The sequence below is a fragment of the Podarcis liolepis genome, assembly GCF_965112155.1.
Source record: "Podarcis liolepis genome assembly, chromosome: 13".
NCBI lineage: Eukaryota > Metazoa > Chordata > Lepidosauria > Squamata > Lacertidae > Podarcis > Podarcis liolepis.
Genome location: NC_139573.1, coordinates 48,903,379 through 48,925,094, shown reverse-complemented (window position 1 = coordinate 48,925,094; position 21,716 = coordinate 48,903,379). Strand labels below are relative to the sequence as shown.

General features: G+C 46.7%; 1 protein-coding gene across 3 annotated transcripts in view; it reads left to right on the top strand.

The window, feature by feature from the left end:
- The window catches only part of KIF18B (kinesin family member 18B), a 128,676-nt gene that overhangs the window by 100,074 nt on the left and 6,886 nt on the right, over positions 1–21,716 (top strand). For all 3 annotated transcript variants that reach the window (XM_083470512.1, XM_083470514.1, XM_083470513.1), the window contains exons 2-11: positions 2,106–2,436; positions 7,035–7,192; positions 10,710–10,814; positions 11,606–11,716; positions 13,935–14,132; positions 15,394–15,570; positions 15,697–15,771; positions 17,588–17,703; positions 19,484–19,598; positions 21,072–21,187. In XM_083470512.1, the coding sequence (XP_083326638.1) occupies positions 2,106–2,436; positions 7,035–7,192; positions 10,710–10,814; positions 11,606–11,716; positions 13,935–14,132; positions 15,394–15,570; positions 15,697–15,771; positions 17,588–17,703; positions 19,484–19,598; positions 21,072–21,187 (1,502 nt within the window). The remainder of the gene's footprint in view (positions 1–2,105; positions 2,437–7,034; positions 7,193–10,709; positions 10,815–11,605; positions 11,717–13,934; positions 14,133–15,393; positions 15,571–15,696; positions 15,772–17,587; positions 17,704–19,483; positions 19,599–21,071; positions 21,188–21,716) is intronic.

Here is a 21,716-nt window from a genome sequence, read left to right as displayed (position 1 = left end):
TCCCTTGCATCCTAAGTTCGAGTGTCTTCAAAGCCCATGAAACCTTTGGTAAAGGCTGTTCTCCAATTGGAGCGCTCGCAGGCCAGTGTTTCCCAATTGTTGGTGTTTATACTACATTTTTTAAAATTTGCCTTGAGGCAGTCTTTAAACCTCTTTTGTTGACCACCAGCATTGTTCCTCTCCCAGAGCTATAATTCCTATACAGTGGTACCTGTTCCGGAGTACCGTTCGCATCTAGAAGCAAACGCAACTAGTGATGGCAGGTCTGTGCATGTCGCTTTTCACTTCTTCTGCGCATGCGTGTGACGTCATTTTGAGTGTGCGCATGCGCAAGCGGTGAAACCCGGAAGTAACGCACTCCGTTACTTCCGGGTTGCCGCGGATCACAACTCGAACGCGCTAAAACCGAGGCGCATTCAACCTAAGGTATGACTGTAGTTCCCTGGGAAGAAGGATGGATTGTTAAACCAACTGGGGCAGAGGTTTTCCACCTTTTTGAGTCCACAGCTCCCTTGACCAACCACGTTCTTTCTGCGGCACCCCTGTGGGGCTCAGGAGCCCAGTTATGTCACCCTTTGCCTACAGAGATGGGAGCCTCTCACCCTTTTTTTGAACACCCTCCCTTGTGGAATGTTCCCTCAGCCTCCTTCCCTCTCCTTGGGAGTCCTCCGAGCTGCTCCCACCACCACCTTCTCAAGCCGCCCCACAGGAGCCTGGGAAAAGGATGCCCATGGCCCTAGTGGCCCAATGGAGGCCAGTCAAAGGTGAGGCCAGCACCTTACTTTGGGTGGCAGCAGCAGGCACTGCCAGGCCTGCATGGCAGAAAGGCTCTCCTTCAGCACCGGGCCCTCAGCTCCCAGGCAGGCATTGCACACAGCAACCCAAGTAAGGCCGGCGCAGTACCTGCCTGCCTCCCACTTATCTGTCCATTTCCCAACAGCAAGGGCTGGCAGACTGGCTGGCTGGACTTCCTCACCCACTTGCCTGCTTGCCCCGAGGCCGTCTCAGCTCCTGGCATCAGCACCCCCTGGCCAGTCCCAGAGGCATCATTTGCCTGGGGAGCTTGAAGACAGGGCTGCTGCAGCCAACAGCTGGACAAGCCTTTGGGAGGCAAAGATGCGAGAGGGCATCAGAGGAGGGAGGGAAGGAAAGAGGGATAGAGGCCAGCGTTGCCCATGGCACCCCTGACCATCATTCAAGGCTCCAGCAGGAAGGTAAACAGCGTTTCCGTGTGCTGCTCTGGATCACCAGAAGCAGCTTGGTCATGGTGGCCACATGACCCAGAAGCTGTCTGCGGACAAACACCGGCTCCATCAGCAAGATGATCACGCAACCCCAGAGTCGTCTGCGACTGGACCTAACGGTCAGGGGTACCTTTACCTTTAATAACTCTCAACACGCTACAGTTCCCGGGGGAAGTCCTATCTTTTTTAAGTGGTACGATATTGTTTTAAACGAGGAATGTGGATGTGGCCAGGTTTGGAGAGTTTCTTCAAGAGCAATTCAGCGCCCGCTCAGAATCAACAGGGATGTGAAGACTCTGGCGCTGCGCATGTTGACATGCTCCTGTTCTCTCTCTTTAAAATATTTTTATTAGGAATTTCAACATAACAAATTATCAAACCATATAATAGCGTACATTATTTCCCCCCGTTCCCCCTCCCTTTCATCCGTCCCTCCCCTCCCCCTCCAAAGACTTCCCTCAGCTCCTCTCTCTGATTTCTCCGCACATGTTATTCTCTGCATGTTATAAAATTTAACATATCCTTACATTATCTATCTAACATGTTATCAACCAATAAATTTATGTATGTTTATTCAAAACCTGCCAAGGAGTCCAGTTAATTTTGTTGTCTTTTTAGAAGCTCCCATTCTTCCTTGAAGCCACAGTTATCCTTGTCCCCAATTTATATGTCAATTTAGCCAACTCTGCGTAACTTGTCAGTTTTTCTTGCCACTGTTCTTTCGTTGGGATTTCCTCATTCTTCCATCCTTGTGCTAGCAAGACTCTTGCCGCTGTTGTAGCATACGTAAATAAATTCTTTGTTTTTCTCGGCAGGTCTTGTCCTACAACCCCTAACAAAAATGTCCTCTCTTTGACACAGAGCCCTGAAGCCATGGCGCACGTCTCGCCCGCTGGAGAGGGCAGCGTGGCGGTAGTGGTGCGGGTGCGGCCGCAGACCCTCCGTGAGCAGGAGGGGAACCGCCAAAGCGTGGTGCGGGTGGTCGGAGACTCTATGTTGGTGTTTGATCCCGAGGAAGCCAGCCCGCCGGGGGTCTTCGCCCAAGCTCAGGACCCTCCGTCGAAACGGAAAGGCAAGAACCTGACGTTCGCTTTTGACCGGGTGTTCGGCGAGAGCGCTACCCAAGCAGAGGTGTTTGAGAATACGACCAAAGAGATCCTGGACGGTGTTCTGAATGGCTACAACTGTTCAGGTAAGGAGGCTGAAGGGGTGAGGCTTCTCTTGGCTCTGCCGTCGAGACAGGCAGTCTTCCCAAGGCCGTGCCGTAGATAACCATAGATAAAGGCTAGAGCCATGATTACCAATGTGGGGCACACGCCCCACAGGGGGGCAATTTGATTTTTAAGGGAGGCAGTTCGAGAATGAGTTATTAACAGCAATTTTTTGCATTTCTTATGGTTCTAGGGGACTCACATACAGTATATAAATACCATACTTTTCCATGTACAGTGGTACCTTTGGATGCGAACAGGATCCGTTCCAGAGCCCCGTTCGCATCCAGACGCGAATGCGCGTCTGCGTGGGTCGCAATTCGCCACTTCTGCGCTTGATGGCATTTTGACCATCTGCGCATGTTTGAGCGGCGAAACCCAGAAGTAACGCGCTCCATTACTTCCAGGTCGCCGGAGCACGCAACCCGAAAATACTTATCCCGAAGCTACTTCAACCCGAGGTATGACTGTACAGTGGTACCTCGGGTTAAGTACTTACCGTATTTTTCACTCTATAACACGCACTCGACCATAACACGCACATAGTTTTTAGAGGAGGAAAATCCGTAGGCATGCCACCCGTAGGCATACCCTCCATAACACGCACAGACATTTCCCCTTACCTTTTAGGAGGAAAAAAGTGAGTGTTATGGTGCAAAAAATACGATAATTCGTTCTGGAGGTCCGTTCTTAACCTGAAACTGTTCTTAACCTGAAGCACCACTTTAGCTAATGGGGCCTCCCGCTGCCGCCACGCCGCCGGAGCACAATTTCTGTTCTTATCCTGAAGCAAAGTTCTTAACCCGAGGTAATATTTCTGAGTTAGCGGCCTCTGTAACCTGAAGCGTATGTAACCCGAGGTACCACTGTATAAGACTAGATTTCTTTCTTTAAAAATTATACTAAAAAGTTGGGGTCATTCTATACATGGATAGTGCATAGGGTGGACGTTTGATTGATTGCTGCCACGGCTGTCAGCGGCTATTGGGCGTGTTATTGGTTGCTGCGGCAGTGGCTGGTGTTGATTGGCTGATGCTGCGGTAATTGGGCGGGCGATGGGCAGCTTCTGCCGGCGAGGGGACAGACGAGAGGCGGATTTTGCGGCGCGTGCAGGTGAGCAATTTTTGGCAGTCCCCCTAAAGGACGCTCAACAACCCTGGGTAAACCCCCCAAGAAAAGCTCAGCGACTCTGTGCCATCTCCCCCTATTTTCTTAAATTTGAGTCTTATACATGGGGGCGTGTTATACACGGAAAAGTACGGTATATACTGTGACACACATATTTAAAATTAAAATCTGAACGTACACGGCAGTCAGCTGGTGATAATGGAGAGGTTATCTAAACAGAAAATACACTGAGCTAGCAAAAATGACACAGAAGATCAGGCATCAGAGTAATAAAATCTTTATTAATGATTGGAATAAATTTATATCATACATGGAGAAAAACTTAGGTAATATTAAAATAACAGTAGGTGAATTATAGAATCTGCGAAGTAAAGATAAAGGTAGAAAGAAGGAACTGCAAGAAGGGTATCAATGGGATATAGCTTAAATCGTGGTGGAGGGAAGTCAGAATGATGTTATGATAATTAATACTTTTGGAGAAATGTATTTACGTCTTGATATTTTATTGTCTACATCTGTTTATTTTGCGATGTCTTTTTTTTCTTTCCTATTGTGATTTTAAAAGAGTGAATATTGGAAATAAAAGTTATTAATAAATAAATAAATAAATAAATAAATAAACAGAAAATACACTGGACGCGTTCGAGGAAGTAGCGATCCGGGAGCGCTCAGTCAACAGTTTTGGAATTTCCCCCTGAATGCAACGCTCTGTAGCTGTTCATTTAGAGCAGTTGCCATTTTGGGGGGAAATTCGCAATTTATCAACGAGGGAATGTATGACGCATTCTCGTGGGTCCCGTGCTTTATAAGCGAGGCAAATATAATAATTACTGCTATAGAACTCTAAATACAAATGGTATGTGTATCTAAAGTATTAAATAGACTTCAATCACAATTCTTTGGAAGCTTGTTTAGACCAAGTTAATGGCCTTTTAGGCTTCCCACACGTGAATAGGAGTTCACTTTTTGAATAATAAGAATTATATGCCCGGGGGGCGTGGGGGAGGCATCAGGATTTTAGAGTTGCTTAGGTGGAGCATGGCCAAAAAAAGTTGGGAACCACTAGACTAGAAAGAGACGCTGTTTGGCACTTATGGGATGGAATTGGAAGCCATCCTTGGCCAGTGTTAGAAACTCAGATATATAAGCTAGACCCCAAATGGCTCCTTGAACCAGGATTTAATCGGTGAAATGGAATACCTAGTTGCCGTTTCTAGGCCAGACGGCTCAAAAGTTAAATTTTTCAGTATGGCTTTTTGCTTCCGATTGTGCAGCTATAATGGGTAGAATTCTACAGGGTGTGTTGTTACATTGTGTGAAAACAGTCGAGACCCAAGAATTCCCAGGCAGGCACCTTCAGATGCCTGGAGGGAGCTGGCAGACATCCTAGCACCTGGGCATCTTCACTTGGTTGCAAGAGGCTGATAGCCAGGTGCAAAATGTACCTGGCAAATTTTGAACATTGGCCATGACTCTCCGTGGACCAGATGGCGGGGGCATTGTGGTACATGACCCCAGTCAAGCTGGCAAAAATATATCACTTGCCTGATAACAAATGTTGGAAATGTAAGGAAGCTGAAGGAACATTCTTTCACCTTTGGTGGACGTGCCCAAGGGTTAAGGCTTTCTGGGAAATGATCTATAATGAATTAAAAAAGGTATTTAAGTATACCTTCCTTAAGAAACCAGAGGCCTTCCTTCTGGGCATTGTCGGCCAAGGGGTGTTAAAGAAGGATAGAACTTTCTTTATGTACGCAACAACAGCAGCAAGAATACTCATCGCAAAGCACTGGAAGATACAGGATTTGCCCACCCTGGAAGTATGGCAGACGCAACTGATAGACTACATGGAACTGGCTGAAATGATTGGCAGAATTCGAGACCTGGGAGAAGAGACGGTGGAAGAGGACTGGAAGAAATTTAAAGACTATTTACAGAAATATTACAAATTGTATGAATGTTAAGAGAATGCACAAACGAGAGTAACACGGCAGCAGTAAATTTAATGTAAGATATATGAGAATAGGTGATGTATAAGTAAATAGCGAAATTTGAAGAAATATTATGTTCAAACTTAGCAGTTTAATCTACGACACAAACACTCTAAAGTCGGAATTGAATGTTTGAGATTTATAAAATAAGAATGGAAGCAAGGTAACAAATTGCTGCATATAACTATATGATTGAGAACGCAGAGAAGGGTGATGCGAGGAAGTCCAAAGATTATGAAAACATGATTTAAGAATAACTTTATTCTATTTGTATTTGTATTTTCTTTTCTTTTCTTACTCTTACTTTTTCTTATAATTTTACTTTGATCTGTTCTGTCTGTTAATTGTTTGATGTTATCTTTGTTGTTTATAAATTGCAATAAATATTTTATTAAAAAAAAAACAGATGGCGGGGGCATTGCCCCATCTCTACCTGTGGGTCATGTCCAGATGACAGTGGTGTCTAGCATGGAAACTGATTTTTATTTACTGGGAATACTAACCTGGACTGTGTGACCCTCAAAGATGACTGGAGCAGGAGAGGTCCTCCTTCAGGTACAGTGCTACCTTGGTTCTCAGACGCCTTGGTACTCAAAACAACTTGGAATCCAAACACTGCAAAGCTTTGTGAACTTTTTCCAGAAGCTGAACATGCTCCGTTTTGAGTGCCACGCTTCCGTTTTGAGTGTTCGCTGAGGTCTGTTTGTTTTGCGTTTTTGTGGCTCTTTTTTGTTTTGTTTTTGTGACTGTGTGGAACCCAGTTCAGCTACTGATTGATTGCGTGACTGCAGTACAGTGGTGCCTCGCAAGACGAACAGGATCCGTTCTGTGATTCTCTTCGTCTAGCGGTTTTTTCGTCTTGCGAAGCAAGCCCATTGACGGATTAGCGGATTAGCGCTATTAGCGGCTTTTAGCGGCTTATCTGCTGATCAGATCAGCTGATAAGCGGCTTAGCGGCTTAGAAAAAGGGGGGCAAAGGAAAAAAACCCGCAGGAACTCGCAAGACATTGTCGTCTTGCGAAGCAAGCCCATAGGAGATTCGTTTTGCGAAGCACCTCCAAAACGGAAAACTCTTTCGTCTAGCGAGTTTTCCGTCTTGCGAGGCATTTGTCTTGCGGGGCACCACTGTACATTGTTTATTTCTTTCATTTTATGGATCAATGGTCTTGTTAGATAGTAAAATTCATGTTAAATTGCTGTTTCAGGGGCTGTTTTTAAAAGTCTGGCACGGATTAATCCGTTTTGCATTACTTTCTATGGGAAAGCGCGCCTTGGCTTTGGAACGCTTTGGTTTTGGAACGGACTTCCAGAACAGATTAAGTTTGAGAACCAAGGTACCACTGTACATTGGCCCCAGGATTTGAACGGCGATCCAGCATCTGTTAGTGATCCAGGTGGTTCAATACATATCCATGATCCTTAGGGGCTGACTCAGTGGCTGTGCCCTTCTTCTCTTCCAGTGTTTGCCTACGGTGCGACGGGTGCAGGGAAGACCCACACCATGCTGGGATCGGAGAAGGAACCGGGCATCATGTACTTCACCATGGAAGAGCTATACAAGCAAATAGAGGCCAGGAAGGAGGATAAGCACTGCGAGGTCCTCGTCTCCTACCAGGAGGTACCGCCCTCGCCCATTTCTTACAGCTTCTTTCTACTCTAGGCTGCAGAGAGATGCAGTGGTCATAGCAGAGGTCAGACCGCCACTAGCAGGAACCCAGTTTTGCAGTTTGACCTCCACGCATACAGATAGGCAAGTGGAAATTCTGGGTTTGCCCTTGGTCTTGTTCTCTTCAGAAGGGCTGCCTGAAGTAGCATATATGTGAGAACAGGGCCTTTTCTGTGGTGGCTCCCCTTCTGTGGAACGCTTTCCCCAGAGAGGCTCTCCTGGTGGCGTCATTACGTGCCTTTAAGCACCAGGCAAAAACATTCCTTTTTAACCACGCCTTTGGCCATTAAATAATCTTATAGCCTGTTAAAAGTGTTGAGTTTATTTTATTTTTGTTTATTTATTAGAAGAGCAATTGATTGCTAAACCACTCCAGGAATTGTAGCTCTGGGAGGGGAATAGGGGTCTTCTAACAACTCTCAGCACCGTCAACAAACTCCAGTTCCCAGGATTCTTAGGGGGCAGGGGTCTGCAAACTGTAAGACAAAAAGAGCCACTTTGACCCGTTTCCGAAGAAAAAAAACCTGTGAGCCGCAAAACTCATCATTATAAAAATAGCTTTTTTGTCACTTTTTAAAAATTATTTCTTTGTTTGACCCCTCAGAATTACTCCTCCTCATAGAAATAAATGTTAAATTAACAAGTTACCTTTTTTTGTGTGTATGTTCTTCACTCCCCTTCAAAACAGTGACCAGCGTACATGTCCCCTTTCAATGCAGTGACCAGCGTACTTGCCCCTTAGCGGGCGGGTGGGTGGGTGGGAAGGTGACATTGGGACGGTGCACGCACCGCCCCCATGCGACGTCACAGCCAGTACAGCGCCCACCACAGTGGGGAGTGTCGGGGCGCACAGTGCACCTCCTCCCCTCGCTAGTATCCGCCCCGGAGCCGTGGCAAAGGTGTAAAAGAGCCACATGCGGCTCCGGAGCCACGGGTTGCTGACCCCTGTTAGGGGGGAAGGCAGTGACTTTTTAAAGTGGTATGATTCTGGATTAAATGTACAGTATAGTGCAGATGGGGTCCAACACAAGAAAATGTCCGTTGCACGGGGTTGGACTAGATGACCCATGGGGTCCCTTCCATTCTTCCAGTTCTATGATTCTATGCATTATCATGGCACTGAAGGCAAGTTTCATACCAGCTTAGCTACAATCAAAAATGTCTTGTGCGTTTTTTCCCTCCCGGGGCTGCAACCTGATTAAAGGCATTTTAAATGATGAAAAAATCGATTAATCGATTGATTAATTTTGCATATGGGTAAGACGCTACGTCTCTGACACGAGAGGGACACCTTTTTGGGGGCTGTGACAAATAACCATGTGCCAGTAAAACAGCACTTTCCATTTGCAGGAGGCAAGGCTTCTGATTTAGAGGAATCTCTGGAACAATATGGAATGCAGCAGGGACTCTGTGGCCCTCCAGATGTTATTGGAATCCAACTCCCATCAGCCCTTGCCAGCCTGGCTGATGGTGAAGGATGCTGGGAGGTGGAGTCCACCAACATCTGGAAGGCCACAGGTTCCCCACCATCCCAGATGTGGCACAGAAGGAAAGCACAGAGACACCGTCAAAGAAAGCTCTTTGATATTGGATCATGCACACATGTTGCAGGAGACATCATCTCAGAAGAGGAAAAAGGCCATTGGAAGAGGGGGCTTGCCACCTACAGTTTCCATAAGTGAATTGTGTTTAAAAATTACATTTTTTAAAAAAACCAACCAGCTGCCTGATTAATTGGAGGCACCTTTTTAGTTGATTAAAAGCTTCGAAGCAATTGATCTAACTAATTAATCAATTAATCACTGCGGCCCAGCTTGTTGCAGTCCTTGGGCTCCTGCCCGTGGCATACAAAGTGCAGCTCAGACCTGTAATATCTAGTTGGTTGGCAGAACTTCCATCTAGTGCGTTCCCCGGTTCAAAGGGAGCCCCGTTTTTTACAGGGTAGCGTGCCATGCCTGTAACGGTGAGAAATACGTCCACCATTAGCTGCTGTGATTTTGGCAAGGCCGTTCCACGGACAGGTGCTCTTGTTTGCTTGCGATCTGCTTTGGCTTTCCTCTCTCAAAAAAATAATAATTAAAAAATCTGGAAAACTTTCCAGTTGATTGTTTGTTTCCCCATACGTGTTGCCTTGTTTACTACAAAGTATTCGGGGCAACTTACCCAAACTAGAGGCATAGATGAAACTACCATTAAAACAGCCAGATACGTTAAAAATCAAAAATATATTTTGCTGCCAGGCTAACAGGGTTGTCACACTCGTGCCCAAAATTGTGGAAACCTTTTGGGGAAAGTGTATTTCTGAGGTTTGATGGCTCATAACACCTGATTGGCTCTCTAAACTCTCGGGCCCATTGGCTACGCTCAGATGAAGGAAAGGTCCTGTGTATCAACCTAAGCAAGTTGTGGTTCCTTTTTCTGGTTCTTTGGCTGTAACTTTTGAAAGAATACAGGTGATGGAACAAACTTGGTTGCATTACACTCTTCATTAAAATACCTCTCCATTGATATATAATTCTATGGTATCACTCCAAAAATAAGTGGTCTTATGAGCCCTCAAACCTCAGAAATACACTTTTTCCAAAAGGTTTCCACAGTTTTGGCCACTAAGTTTTGGCCACAATGCAGGCACCGGGGCTGGGGAGGCCCTTTCCTGGAATTGCATGTCAAGCATCATCAGAATTGGATGAAGCTACTGGTGGGTGGCGCTGTGGGTTAAACCACAGAGCCTAGGACTTGCCGATCAGAAGGTTGGCGGTTCGAATCCCCGCAACGGGGTGAGCTCCCATTGCTCAGTCCCTGCTCCTGCCAACCTAGCAGTTCAAAAGCACGTCAAAGTGCAAGTAGATAAATAGGTACCACTCCGGCAGGAAGGTAAACGGCATTTCCGTGCGCTGCTCTGGTTCGCCAGAAGCGGCTTAGTCATGCTGGCCACATGACCCGGAAGCTGTACGCCGGCTCCCTCGGCCAATAAAGCGAGATGAGCACCGCAACCCCAGAGTCAGCCACGACTGGACCTAATGGTCAGGGGTCCCTTTACCTTTACTTTTTAATCGGCAGAGAACGAATGAACCTTTTAGTTCCCTCCCTGCCCACATCTAGATCACTAGATGCCCCCGAAAACTGATTGACTGGTTTATCTGAATTTAAGAAACATGACCAGCTTCCTGCAGCCTGAAAGAACAGGTGGTGACTCTCTTGCTGCTGAGATCAGGAGGGAGTTGTGCTCCTAGCTACAGTTTTGAGCTGATTTTCCAGGCATGATAGGGGTTGGAGCAAACACTCCAGCAGGAACACCAGATTGGCTCTGCTAGGGTATTTGCACCTCGCTAACTTCACCTCCCAGTGAGCGACAGCGACACACCTGCTGGAAAACTAGCGGCTCTGCCCCAGCTGGAAAACCACTTCTGGAGTGCTGACCCCCAGGAGACTTAAATGCACTGTATTAAAGCCCGATTCTTTCTTCCAGGTGTACAACGAGCAGATCCACGACCTGTTGGAACCGAAGGGCCCGCTGGCCATTCAGGAGGACCCAGAGAAAGGGGTCGTGGTACAAGGACTATCTTATCACCAGGTGGGTATGACGATTGCCTTGCAGGGAGGACAATATGGGGGGGTATATATGTATATAGGAATGCGGTTGGTGCTGTGGTCTAAACCACAGAGCCTAGGGCTTGCCGATCGGAAGGTCTGCGGTTCGAATCCCCGCGACGGGGTGAGCTCCCGTTGCTCGGTCCCTGCTCCTGCCAGCCTAGCAGTTTGAAAGCACGTCAAAGTGCAAGTAGATAAATAGGTACCACTCCGGCGGGAAGGTAAACGGCGTTTCCATGCGCTGCTCTGGTTTCGCCAGAAGCGGTTTAGTCATGCTGACCTGAAACTGTTCTTAACCTGAAGCACCACTTTAGCTAATGGGGCCTCCTGCTGTTGCCGCCGCCACTGCACAATTTCTGTTCTCATCCTGAAGCAAAGTTCTTAACCCAAGGTAATATTTCTGGGTTAGCGGAGTCTGTAACCTGAACCGTATGTCACCTGAAGCACATGTAACCCGAGGTACCACTGTACATATATGTAATTAAAGAGCCCATCGCTTGCTTACGGGATTTCTTCAGCTCTGGTGGGAACATGAAGGAGAAGTTACTATTTGTGGCTGTGGCACGTGCTTTTCTCAACAGTCTCTCTGCTGACCTGTGACTTCTTTTTTTAATCCTTTATTGAAATTCATAGACATCATACAGTGTCTTAAATCCACACATACAAAGAAAAAAATAACCTTACATAAATTTACAGTTAAATATTAAATTACTCTTTCCACATGTTTTCTAACTAAACAGTCTCTCTTTCTCTCTGCTGGCCTGTGACTTTTAGCCAAAATCGGCAGGCCAACTCCTGGAGATGCTGAGGCGAGGAAATCTGAACCGTACACAGCACCCCACAGACATTAACGCCACCTCTTCGCGCTCCCATGCAGTCTTCCAGGTAAGTGTGGCAGAGATTGTTAGGGACCATACGCAACTTTGGCAGGGCACTGTAATTAGGAAGACAATCCTTTCCCTCTTCATACAGGAAATATTATTTCTGTCCCTCAATGTAGTGAAAGCTTTTTGTACGCTCATGGTGATTTGCTCTTGTGATGGCGTTTAGCCAGTCGTACACGATCCCACAAAAGGTTTTGGGGCGGTTACACAGCTTACTTTCAAATCGGTGATCGTCCTGCAACTTCCTGCTGAACTCCTGCAGCTTTTCATACCACAAGTGTTGTGGTGTTTTTGTTTTGGTCCCACTCGCTTTGTGCTCTAGTGGAAGACTGCCGCTCCATATGGCAGTAGTGTGGTAACACCATGAAGCATCACGGAACTACTAATAAAGCAGCAACTAATGACGCATTAAAATCCACAAGTGATGCACTCTTATTGTGTCAGTGCTAAGTAGCAGAATACAGTGGTGCCCCGCAAGACGAATGCCTCGCAAGACGGAAAACTCGCTAGACGAAAGAGTTTTCCGTTTTGGAGGTGCTTCGCAAAACAAATTTCCTATGGGCTTGCTTCGCAAGATGACAATGTCTTGCGAGTTCCTGCTGGTTTTTTTTCTTCCCCCCTTTTTCTAAGCCGCTAAGCCGCTTATCAGCTGATCCGATCAGCAGATAAACCGCTAAAAGCCGTTAATAGCGCTAATCCGTCAATGGGCTTGCTTCGCAAGACGAAAAAACCGCTAGACGAAGAGAATCACAGAACGGATTCTTTTCGTCTTGCGAGGCACCACTGTACGCCCATCGGAAAAACCCACCAGCATTGCAGAAGCCTTAAACAAAAAACAAACAAAAACCCAATCAAATTTCATTATTTTGTTCACAAACCAGTTCCAACTCACCTACAATATCAGGGAAGTCATAAAACATGATAGGGATACATTTGAATTTGCAATTGGGTATAACAGGGATGTGGGTGGCGCTGTGGGTTAAACCACTGAGCCTAGGGCTTGCCGATCAGAAGGTTGGCGATTTGAATCCCCGTGACAGTGTGAGCTCCCGTTGCTCAGTCCCTGCTCCTGCCAACCTAGCAGTTCGAAAGCACGTCAAAGTGCAAGTAGATAAATAGGTACCGCTTTGGCGGGAAGGTAAACAGCGTTTAAGTGTCTGCGGACAAACGCCGGCTCCCTTGGCCAATAAAGCGAGATGAACGCCGCAACCCCGAGTCGGTCATGACTAGACCTAATGGTCCTTTATAATAGGGACAATACAGATATATCAGCAGTTAAAAATATATAAGTTAAATCTTAATCACTAAAATATAACCTAAAATTGTCATTTAAGGCCTTAGTCATTATGGCAGCACAGCTTGTTCCCTAAGTTTTATGGCACCTGCACAGAGTTTGGCCTCCCTTAGCCTGATCTCTGGATCCTTGTCCTCTACCAGGGATTTTAGACATTGAAGTTCGGACCCATTTGGAGATTTTTGTATAGCAGGGGTGATAAATGCCGAGCCTATATCCCTGTAGAAACGACAGCTTAACAAGACATGAGAGACAGTTTCTACCTTTAATCTGTTGCCCTATGTGTGGCTTCCTGGAGATATTTTGTCTTGCCACTGTGGAAAATGGAGGTTAGACCAGATGGATCCTTGATCCGATCTGTATTCTTGTGGGGTAGGTAAAAAGGTAAAGGACCAGTCGAAAGCGACTCTGGGGTTGCGGCGCTCATCTCGCTTTCAGGCCAAGGGAGCCAGCATTTGTCCGCAGACAGCTTTTCGGGTCATGTGGCCAGCATGACTAAAACGCTTCTGGCGCAACGGGACACCGTGACGGAAACCAGAGTGCCCAGAAACGCCGTTTACTGTCCCGCCACAGCGGTACCTATTAATCTACTTGCGCTGGCGTGCTTTTGAACTGCATTAAAAACTTCCCAATAACAGGACTGTCTTCAGGTGTTGTGTAGTTCTCCATCTCCTTGATATCTGATAGGAGGGCGTTCCACTACCGAGAAGTCCCTCTGCCTGATTCCCTGTAACTTCACTTCTCAATGTCCAGGCCAAACAATGGAGGTGGAGATGCTCCTTCAGGTATACAGGGCCGAGGCTGTTTAGGGCTTTAAAGGTCAGCACCAGCGCAGATTCAACTGGCTGTCTCCAGTTCTGCTTTTCAGGAAGTTCAGTGCTCTTCCAGCCACACCAAGGGATGCAGCACTTTTTAACTTTTTCAGATCCATGTGAAGCAACGGGATCGCGTTGTGGGCATCACCCGGGACCTTCGGGTGGCCAAGATGAGTCTGATCGACTTGGCGGGCTCAGAGCGGGCCTCTGCCACCAAGGCCAAAGGGGAGCGCCGCCGCGAGGGGGCCAACATCAACCGCTCCTTGCTGGCTCTCATCAACGTCATTAACAGCCTGGCGGATGCCAAGGTAATGCCTTTGCTGCTTCTTCCTGCCCCTGGGTTTAAATTTCTGTGGTCTGCCTCTGGGTTTACTGTTCAGGGCCATCCTCGGCCATTGTTAAAGGGCACCTGAGTTCACTCAGTGACAGTCATTCCCGCATACATATTTTTATATAATAAAGTGTGTGTACAAAAAAAAAGCTTCGAAGGCTTTCAACATAATAAATCTGACCGCGTTATCCAGACTGGTAGAGGCTTTAAAACATGCAGCATGATTCGGGACGGGCGAAGAGCGTATATTGTCTGTTTTTATAAAGAAATAATGCCGTGCTGTAACTTCCCTTCTAAATCTTCCACCCCTTACTTGTTCTCCTAAAGTGTTTCCTGCACATAAACTTTTTGCAGAAACCAGCTGCTGAAAAGTGGAGTCCTTTCCACTCTCTATTATATCTCAGCTTCACCACAAGGGGGTGAAGTTGTAAGACTAACAGCACAATATATTCTGCATAGAATCACAGAATTGTAGAGTTGGAAGGGACCCTGTAGATCATCTAGTGAAACCCCCTGCAATGCAAGAATAGGGCAGTGTAATGGGTATGAGTTACTCGTGCGTAAACTGGTGCCTTTCTCGGCTAATTTGCCTTGTTAAACCTTTCTGACTGCACAGCCCCTTCTCATGGTGGCTGCCTCAGTCGCTGGCAGAATCCGTCAGTGGGCGTTTCTTGAACCTCTTCCAGCATAAAAGTTGTTTGACACCCAGTCTCCTCCTCCTCTCACTGCGCGGGAGTCTTCTGCGCAGGGAGGGCGTGGGCAGCGGAGGACCTGGGCTCTCCTTACTGATGTCCAGTGAAGAGTCCTGGAGCCCTCTCTCCAATTCCCCCGTCTGCCCCCCTTTATCCCTGGTGTTGCGCTGATTGGCTTCCCCCTCTACTGAGCTGTTTCTCCCCCTGCTGCTGGGTCCTTCGCCAGCATCATCTGGGAGCCTCCCCTTCACCTCTCGCTCCGATGTCAGTTCCCTGACAGGCAGGTTCTAAATTTTAATAAATAATAATAATGCAGCTGTCCCTTATGGGGATTGAACCTGCAACCTTGGCATTATCGGCACCAGGTATGTTTATTCGGATGTAAGACCCACTCTGGTCACTTGGGCTTACCTCCAGGTAGGCGTGCACATGGGACTGTAGCCGCAGTCGCCACAGAAGAATTAAAGGGGAATGGTGGGCATTTTCCTGTGGGAACGTGATTTTTATAAACCCAGTTTTCGTCTCTGCTTCCCTTTTGGCCCACAGGGGAAAAAGCCTCACATTCCATACCGGGACAGCAAGCTTACCCGCCTCCTAAAGGATTCTATCGGTGGGAACTGCCGGACCATAATGATAGCCGCCGTTAGTCCCTCTGCGCTTTCCTACGAGGACACCTACAACACCCTAAAGTATGCCAACCGAGCTAAAGAGATCAAACTCCTAGTAGGTATCCGAGAAAGGCAATCTATTAAATCAGGCTGGAATTGCAACTTATGCAAAAATGCAACGGCCTTCCTCTGTTCCCCATCTCAAAATCACTTGCTTTCTGTGCTTTGTCTTGGCCTGCAGATGAAAAGCAACGTGGTCAGTGTGGATTGCCATATCAGCCAATACGCAGCGGTTTGTGAGCAGCTGAAAGCAGAGGTAAGCAGACCCTTTTTTCCCTTTGGGTGGGAACCTGGGGAAGAGCGGGGGGGTCGTCGTATAATGAAGCCTTCTTCACAGGGGATATGGTAGTCCATAGCTACTAGTCATGTTGACTTACCGCATTTTTCGTTCTATAGGACACACTTTTTCCCCTCCAAAAATTAAGGGGAAATGTGTGTGCGTCCTATGGAGCGAATGCAGGCTCCTTGGCTTCAGTGATAGCCCCTTCCATTTCTCCTCCCGCTTGGCTGAAGGGACGCTGCGCAGCTCTCCCTCTCTGCTGAAGCCAGGAGAGTCTTGCTCTCCCGGCTTCAGCAAAAGGAACCCAAAGCCTCCGAAGTGCAGCGGGAACTCGCGCTGCGCTCCAAAGGCTTCAGGCAGCTATCCCTGAAGCCTGGAGAGCGAGAGGGGTCGGTGCGCTCCGAAGGCTTCAGGCAGCTATACCTGAAGCCTTCGGAGCACAGTGCGAGTTCCCGCTGCGCTCAGGAGGCTTCAGGTTCCTTTTGCTGAAGCCGGGAGAGCAAGACTCTCCTGGCTTCAGCAGAGAGGGAAAGCTGCGCAGCGCCCCTTCAGTGAAGCGGGAGGAGAAATGGAGGGGGCTCTGTTTCTACTGCTTCGCTGAAGGGGCGCTGAGCAGAGAGGGGGAGAATTTTCTTTCCTTGTTCTCCCCCTCTAAAACAAGGTGCGTCCTAGGGTCGGGTGCTTCCTATAAAGCGAAAAATACGGTGCGTAACCTCCAGAATTAGCCAGCAGCCCTGGCCAGTGTGGCATTTTTTTAATTGCTAGACAAGGTATGCAATCCCTCTGTCTGGTTAAAAGTTTCACCGCAGTGCCAAGGAGCTCAAAACTATGCTGTGTGGCAGTCCAGCTGTCGATTCTTGCTGTCTAGCTGCACATCGATGCTTTGCAGTTTCTTTCTCTCTCCCACTCCCTGTTAGCATTGCCATAACATTGTCCTTTTTGGGGACCCAGCAGCCTGTGCCGGATTACCAAATTGGCAGAGCAGGTCCCTCATGCCTTTTAGGGGTCTTGCAACAACGGATCAAAATTAATATTGATTTGATCTTGAAAGAAAATGGCAACCAAGCTTTCTTAGTTCAGTGTTATCCCACTAGAGTATGCACATGTGGCGGGCAAGAGAGATTTCGACTGCCGTGGGGCCTTGGCAGGGTTTAATCTGGCACTGCCAGAGGCCTAGTTAGAAATGTAGAAAACTGGTGTGGCCACCGGAAAACACACCCTTTACAGAAGAAAAAACTGGTGAGTCTCAGTAAGCAACAGGAAAAAGCACCTGAGCGCAGCCCCAAACAAGTGAAAGACAGGCAGAAAACACCCACTCAAAAGCCGTAAAACTTTATTTATTCTTTTGAGGAAGAGCAGGTGTCTGAGGGTGTCCAGGGTGCTGTGTTGAAGACCCCAGATACAAATGTTCCCTACAGGCCAAGTTCCACTCGTGAAGGTCCTTAGAACTAATCCTCCATAGAAAATGTCGTTCAGGACAACACAGTAAACAATTGAAAACATTGGCAGGATTTTTTTAAAAAAACACTTGCAATGTGACAGGAACTATGGTGATAACCGATAATATGGAGAACATTATACAATGCAGCTGGAAAAGAGTAACTATGGAACCCGTGGAGGGAGGTCTAGGGATTCAGAGAATCCTATTTGTATATGATTATGATTTACACGTGAATGCAAATGTTAAATGGAAAATCGAAACCATGGTTGGTTTGTAATAAAGACAGTACACTGCGATCTTGGGAACTTCGCCCTGTGTGCGAAATAAATAAATAAAATTTACGCCTTTCAGGTGGCCGAATTAAGAGGGCGGCTCCGAGCTTATGAGGAAAATGTCCCAGAGGTTAGACCCCACCTTGTACCGGCTGTTCTGACTCCTTCCAAACCTGGCCAGGATGAGCTTCTCAGGTAGGTCTGTGCAAAGTGAGGCATTTAAAGCTGAAATCTAGCCAATCATGGACCCCAGGATTTGAAGGATCTGTTTCAGCCCGAAGTCCTCCTCCCAGCCTCTTCTTTTCCTTCCCGAAAAACCTAGGCTCCTATTTTTTCTAAGATATTCAGAGACATGCAGTGCTTAAAGTTCCCTTTTTCTTTTTTTTTACCACAGCAACCACGAGGCCTAGAAATTTGCCTCTATTTAGAAAATAGATTCTCAAGTGTTGTGGGATCCACCGTCAGAGGGCTTCGTCAACAATAATAATTTAATAATAGTATTTTTTAAATATATATATATATATCCTGCCCATCTGGCTGGGCAGCTTACAACATATATAAAAACACAACAAAACATCAAACATTTAAAGAAAACAAAATATCCTATGCAAGCAGCAAACAGACCAGTAAATCAATAGAAACCAACAATAACAATAATAACAGCAATAATAAACAGCTTATAGTCATGCCCAAATTAAAATAAAATACCCGCATCCACACCATGCTGAGAGCTATAGTTTGTTTAGGGTGCTGAGAGTTGTTAGAAGACACACACACACACACCCCACCTCCCCTCACGGAACTACAGTTCCCAGATTTCCCTAGGAAGTGGAGTTGATTGTTAAACCCCTCTGAGAGGGAAGGGATGGTCTCCGAACAACTCTTTCTTCATTCTTAACAAACTACAGCTCCCAGAATTCTTTGAGGGAAGCAGCAAGTGTTTAAAGTGGCATAACAGAGCTTTCAATGCACGCTATGTGAACATCTAGTGTTAACTACTTGTATCGCTGGGGCAGGGCCAGATTTAGGTTTGATAAGGCCCATAGCTACTGAAGGTAATGGGGCCCTTTCTATGTCCAGCTGTCCTTTGCCAACAACAAATTGTCACAGTTTTTTGTGTTGAATATAGGCTGTATGGTAATTTATGGACCTAATAGGTATCTAAAGCCATTTGCACATAACAAAATATGTATTTTATGAAAGTAATTGTTGAACTGAAATACAATTAAGAAGAAGTATATTAATAGTGAAATACAATTACGAAGAAGTATATTAATTGTGAAATAATTATTAAGCCCTAACTTAAAATGATTTTTTATTCATAACAAACTTAACAATGCAAACACATTGGCATTTGGCAATAACAAAAATTCCTTTAGAAACACAATTTACAAAGACTCATAATCTAGTCTCTAGAAACATGCTACAACATGAAATAGTAACAGCAAACCAGTGATATTTTAGGGAGCAGGCTAGCAGGCGGGGCCCATTACTTACATCATAGGAGCCGACACAACACAAAACACTGTTGCCGTATGTAGGTTTTATTTTATTTATTTGTTTTTTATCTTATATTTTGGAAATGTACATCCACGTTTTTTTTTCCCTTTAAATTTTTTGGGAGGCCCCCAAGTGAGTGGGGACCTAAGCTATAGCTTGTTTAGCTTATATGTAAATCTGGCACTGCACTGGGGGAAGGAGAGAGGTACGGATCGTTTAATTGCCTACCCAGGGCGGGAGTGGGCCGTGGATGAGAATAAAACCGGCTGAGAGCTGGCGTCATGTCTAGGAGCCCAAGCTATGAAACAGGACGTCCTTGGTTTGAATTTCACCTCCACTGCAGACTTTCTCAAACAGAGCAAGGCTGTGCCCCCAGAAGCAGGGCACAGGAAGGTTAGTCCAGATGTCCTTTGGGTTTCCTACCAGCGCTTGGTAGAGAATGGTTGGTGACACCCCACTCCTGCACTTGGTACAGGTCAAAGGAGGCTTGTTCCGACTGCGAAGCCCCGGATAAGGGCGATGGCGAGGCAGAGCTGTTGAAACCGAATGATGGCGCCTCTTCTTCAGGAAAAAGCAGCACAGCAGAGCAGGTAATGGGCATCGAGGTCAGGATGGGCATCAAGGTCAGGAGATCTCAGCATGTGGATCCTTTTTCCTGAGGCTTTTCCACCCAGAGATCCGCTCAGTATCTGCAGTGCCTCTCTTAAAAGATTCACACGTGGTTGTTTTTATAACTGACTGCTGAGACCGTTTCTCGGCTAATCCCGGAGCACCCCACAGGGATTGCTGTCAGGACTGGTCGTTGTCCTCTTCAGATCACCACACAAACGCTTCTTGTTCTTTTATAAAACTTTTTATTGCGTATTAACAAAACATTCTTATAAACAGTTCTTAACTATTCTTCCTCAGAGTCACTTCTTTCAGATACCTTCTGAGCTCTGCTTCTCCATGACCAGCCACTCTCAAAATGGCGAAGGCGCCTTTCCCTTCGCTTTCCCGCTCTTTTTTCTAACCTCCTGGCTAGAGCTGGCCTGTATCTCCCCTCCTCCGAATCTGAGCTAGAACTGAACCCTGGCCTTTCCTGTGAACAACCGGTCCCTCCCTGTTGTTCCTCTTGCTCCCTTCTATTAGATTCACTGCTCTCCTCCCCCCCTTGGGGAATGCTTTCTCCCTCTGATAAACTGAAAACCTCTAATTCTTCCCTGACAATTGCCCCACGGGGCAGCAAGTGGATTTGTGGGTGCTTTGATCAGCACCCTGAGGGTGTTATTTTATCCGCACCCAGAGGAATTGGGAGCGTTGCATGATATCGCAGCAGCTCGTCCAATTGTGTGTTGTTTTTTAAGAATAAATAAATTTATTTATTTGGTTTTTCAGATTAAATTTTTACAATCACATATCCAACATACAACCTAAAAGCCAAGATTCCCAAGAATCTCCTGGAATTCCCTCCTCCCCTTTGTGGGTCCTATTGCTAATCATTTCCTCCCGCATCTTTTATGATAATCCAAATCTTTTACATCTCCATTATGTCCAAAATTCACCTTTAAACTACAAGTGGTTATTCAGATCGTCCATTTGTCAGTTGGGCATGTTGCACACGATGGGTAGAATTTAGCATCCGGTATATATTATACTGGGACGCGGGTGGCGCTGTGGGTTACAGCACAGAGCCTAGGACTTGCCGATCAGAAGGTCGGTGGTTCGAATCCCCGCGACGGGGTGAGCTCCCGTTGCTCGGTCCCTGCTCCTGCCAACCTTGCAGTTCGAAAGCACGTCAAAGTGCAAGTAGATAAATAGGTACCACTCTGGCGGGAAGGTAAATGGCGTTTCCGTGAGCTGCTCTGGTTCGCCAGAAGCAGCTTAGTCATGCTGGCCACATGACCTGGAAGCTGTACACCGGCTCCCTCAGCCAATAAAGCAAGATGAGCGCTGCAAACCCAGAGTCTGCCATGACTGGACCTAATGGTCAGGGGTCCCTTTACCTTTACCTATATATTATACAAATTTTACACCAGCATAACCCCCCCCCCCGACACACACCTTTTTGCTGTGTTTGATAGATTCAAGAACTGGGGGGGGACCCCAGCTGCTGTGGCACAGAGTCCTTAGATCCAGCTGAGAAACAGGAGAAGCTGAATGCTCAGTTGCAAGGAATGGACAAAAAGCAGCTGATGAGGTGAGTCGATGTCTTTCCACCCGATACAGGGAGAGCGAGGCCTTCTTATCCTGCCATCTCATGCAGGTTTAAGCACATATCAGGTTGACAGTCAAATTGATGTCACAGTCATTTCATTCTTTCCAAAATACAGTGGTACCTCAGGTTACAAACACCTCGGGTTACAAACACTTCGGGTTACAGACTCCGCTAACTCGGAAGTAGTATCTTGGGTTAAGAACTTTACCTCAGGATGAGAACAGAAATCACGCTGCGGCGGGAGACCCCACTAGCTAAAGTGGTACCTCAGGTTAAGAACGGTTTCAGGTTAGGATCGGACCTCCAGAACGAATTAAGTTCTTAACCCAAGGTACCACTTTACTGCTTATCTTCAGGATGGGGAAGGAGCCATGCCGATTCCTTTCTGCTCTTTTGCAGCGTACACAACATACATTCAAAGTACGCGACTTCCCCCACTTGAATCCTGGGATCCGGGACCTTTCACTCTGCGAAAGGCAAACTACAGTTCCCCAGGATTATTTGGGGAAAG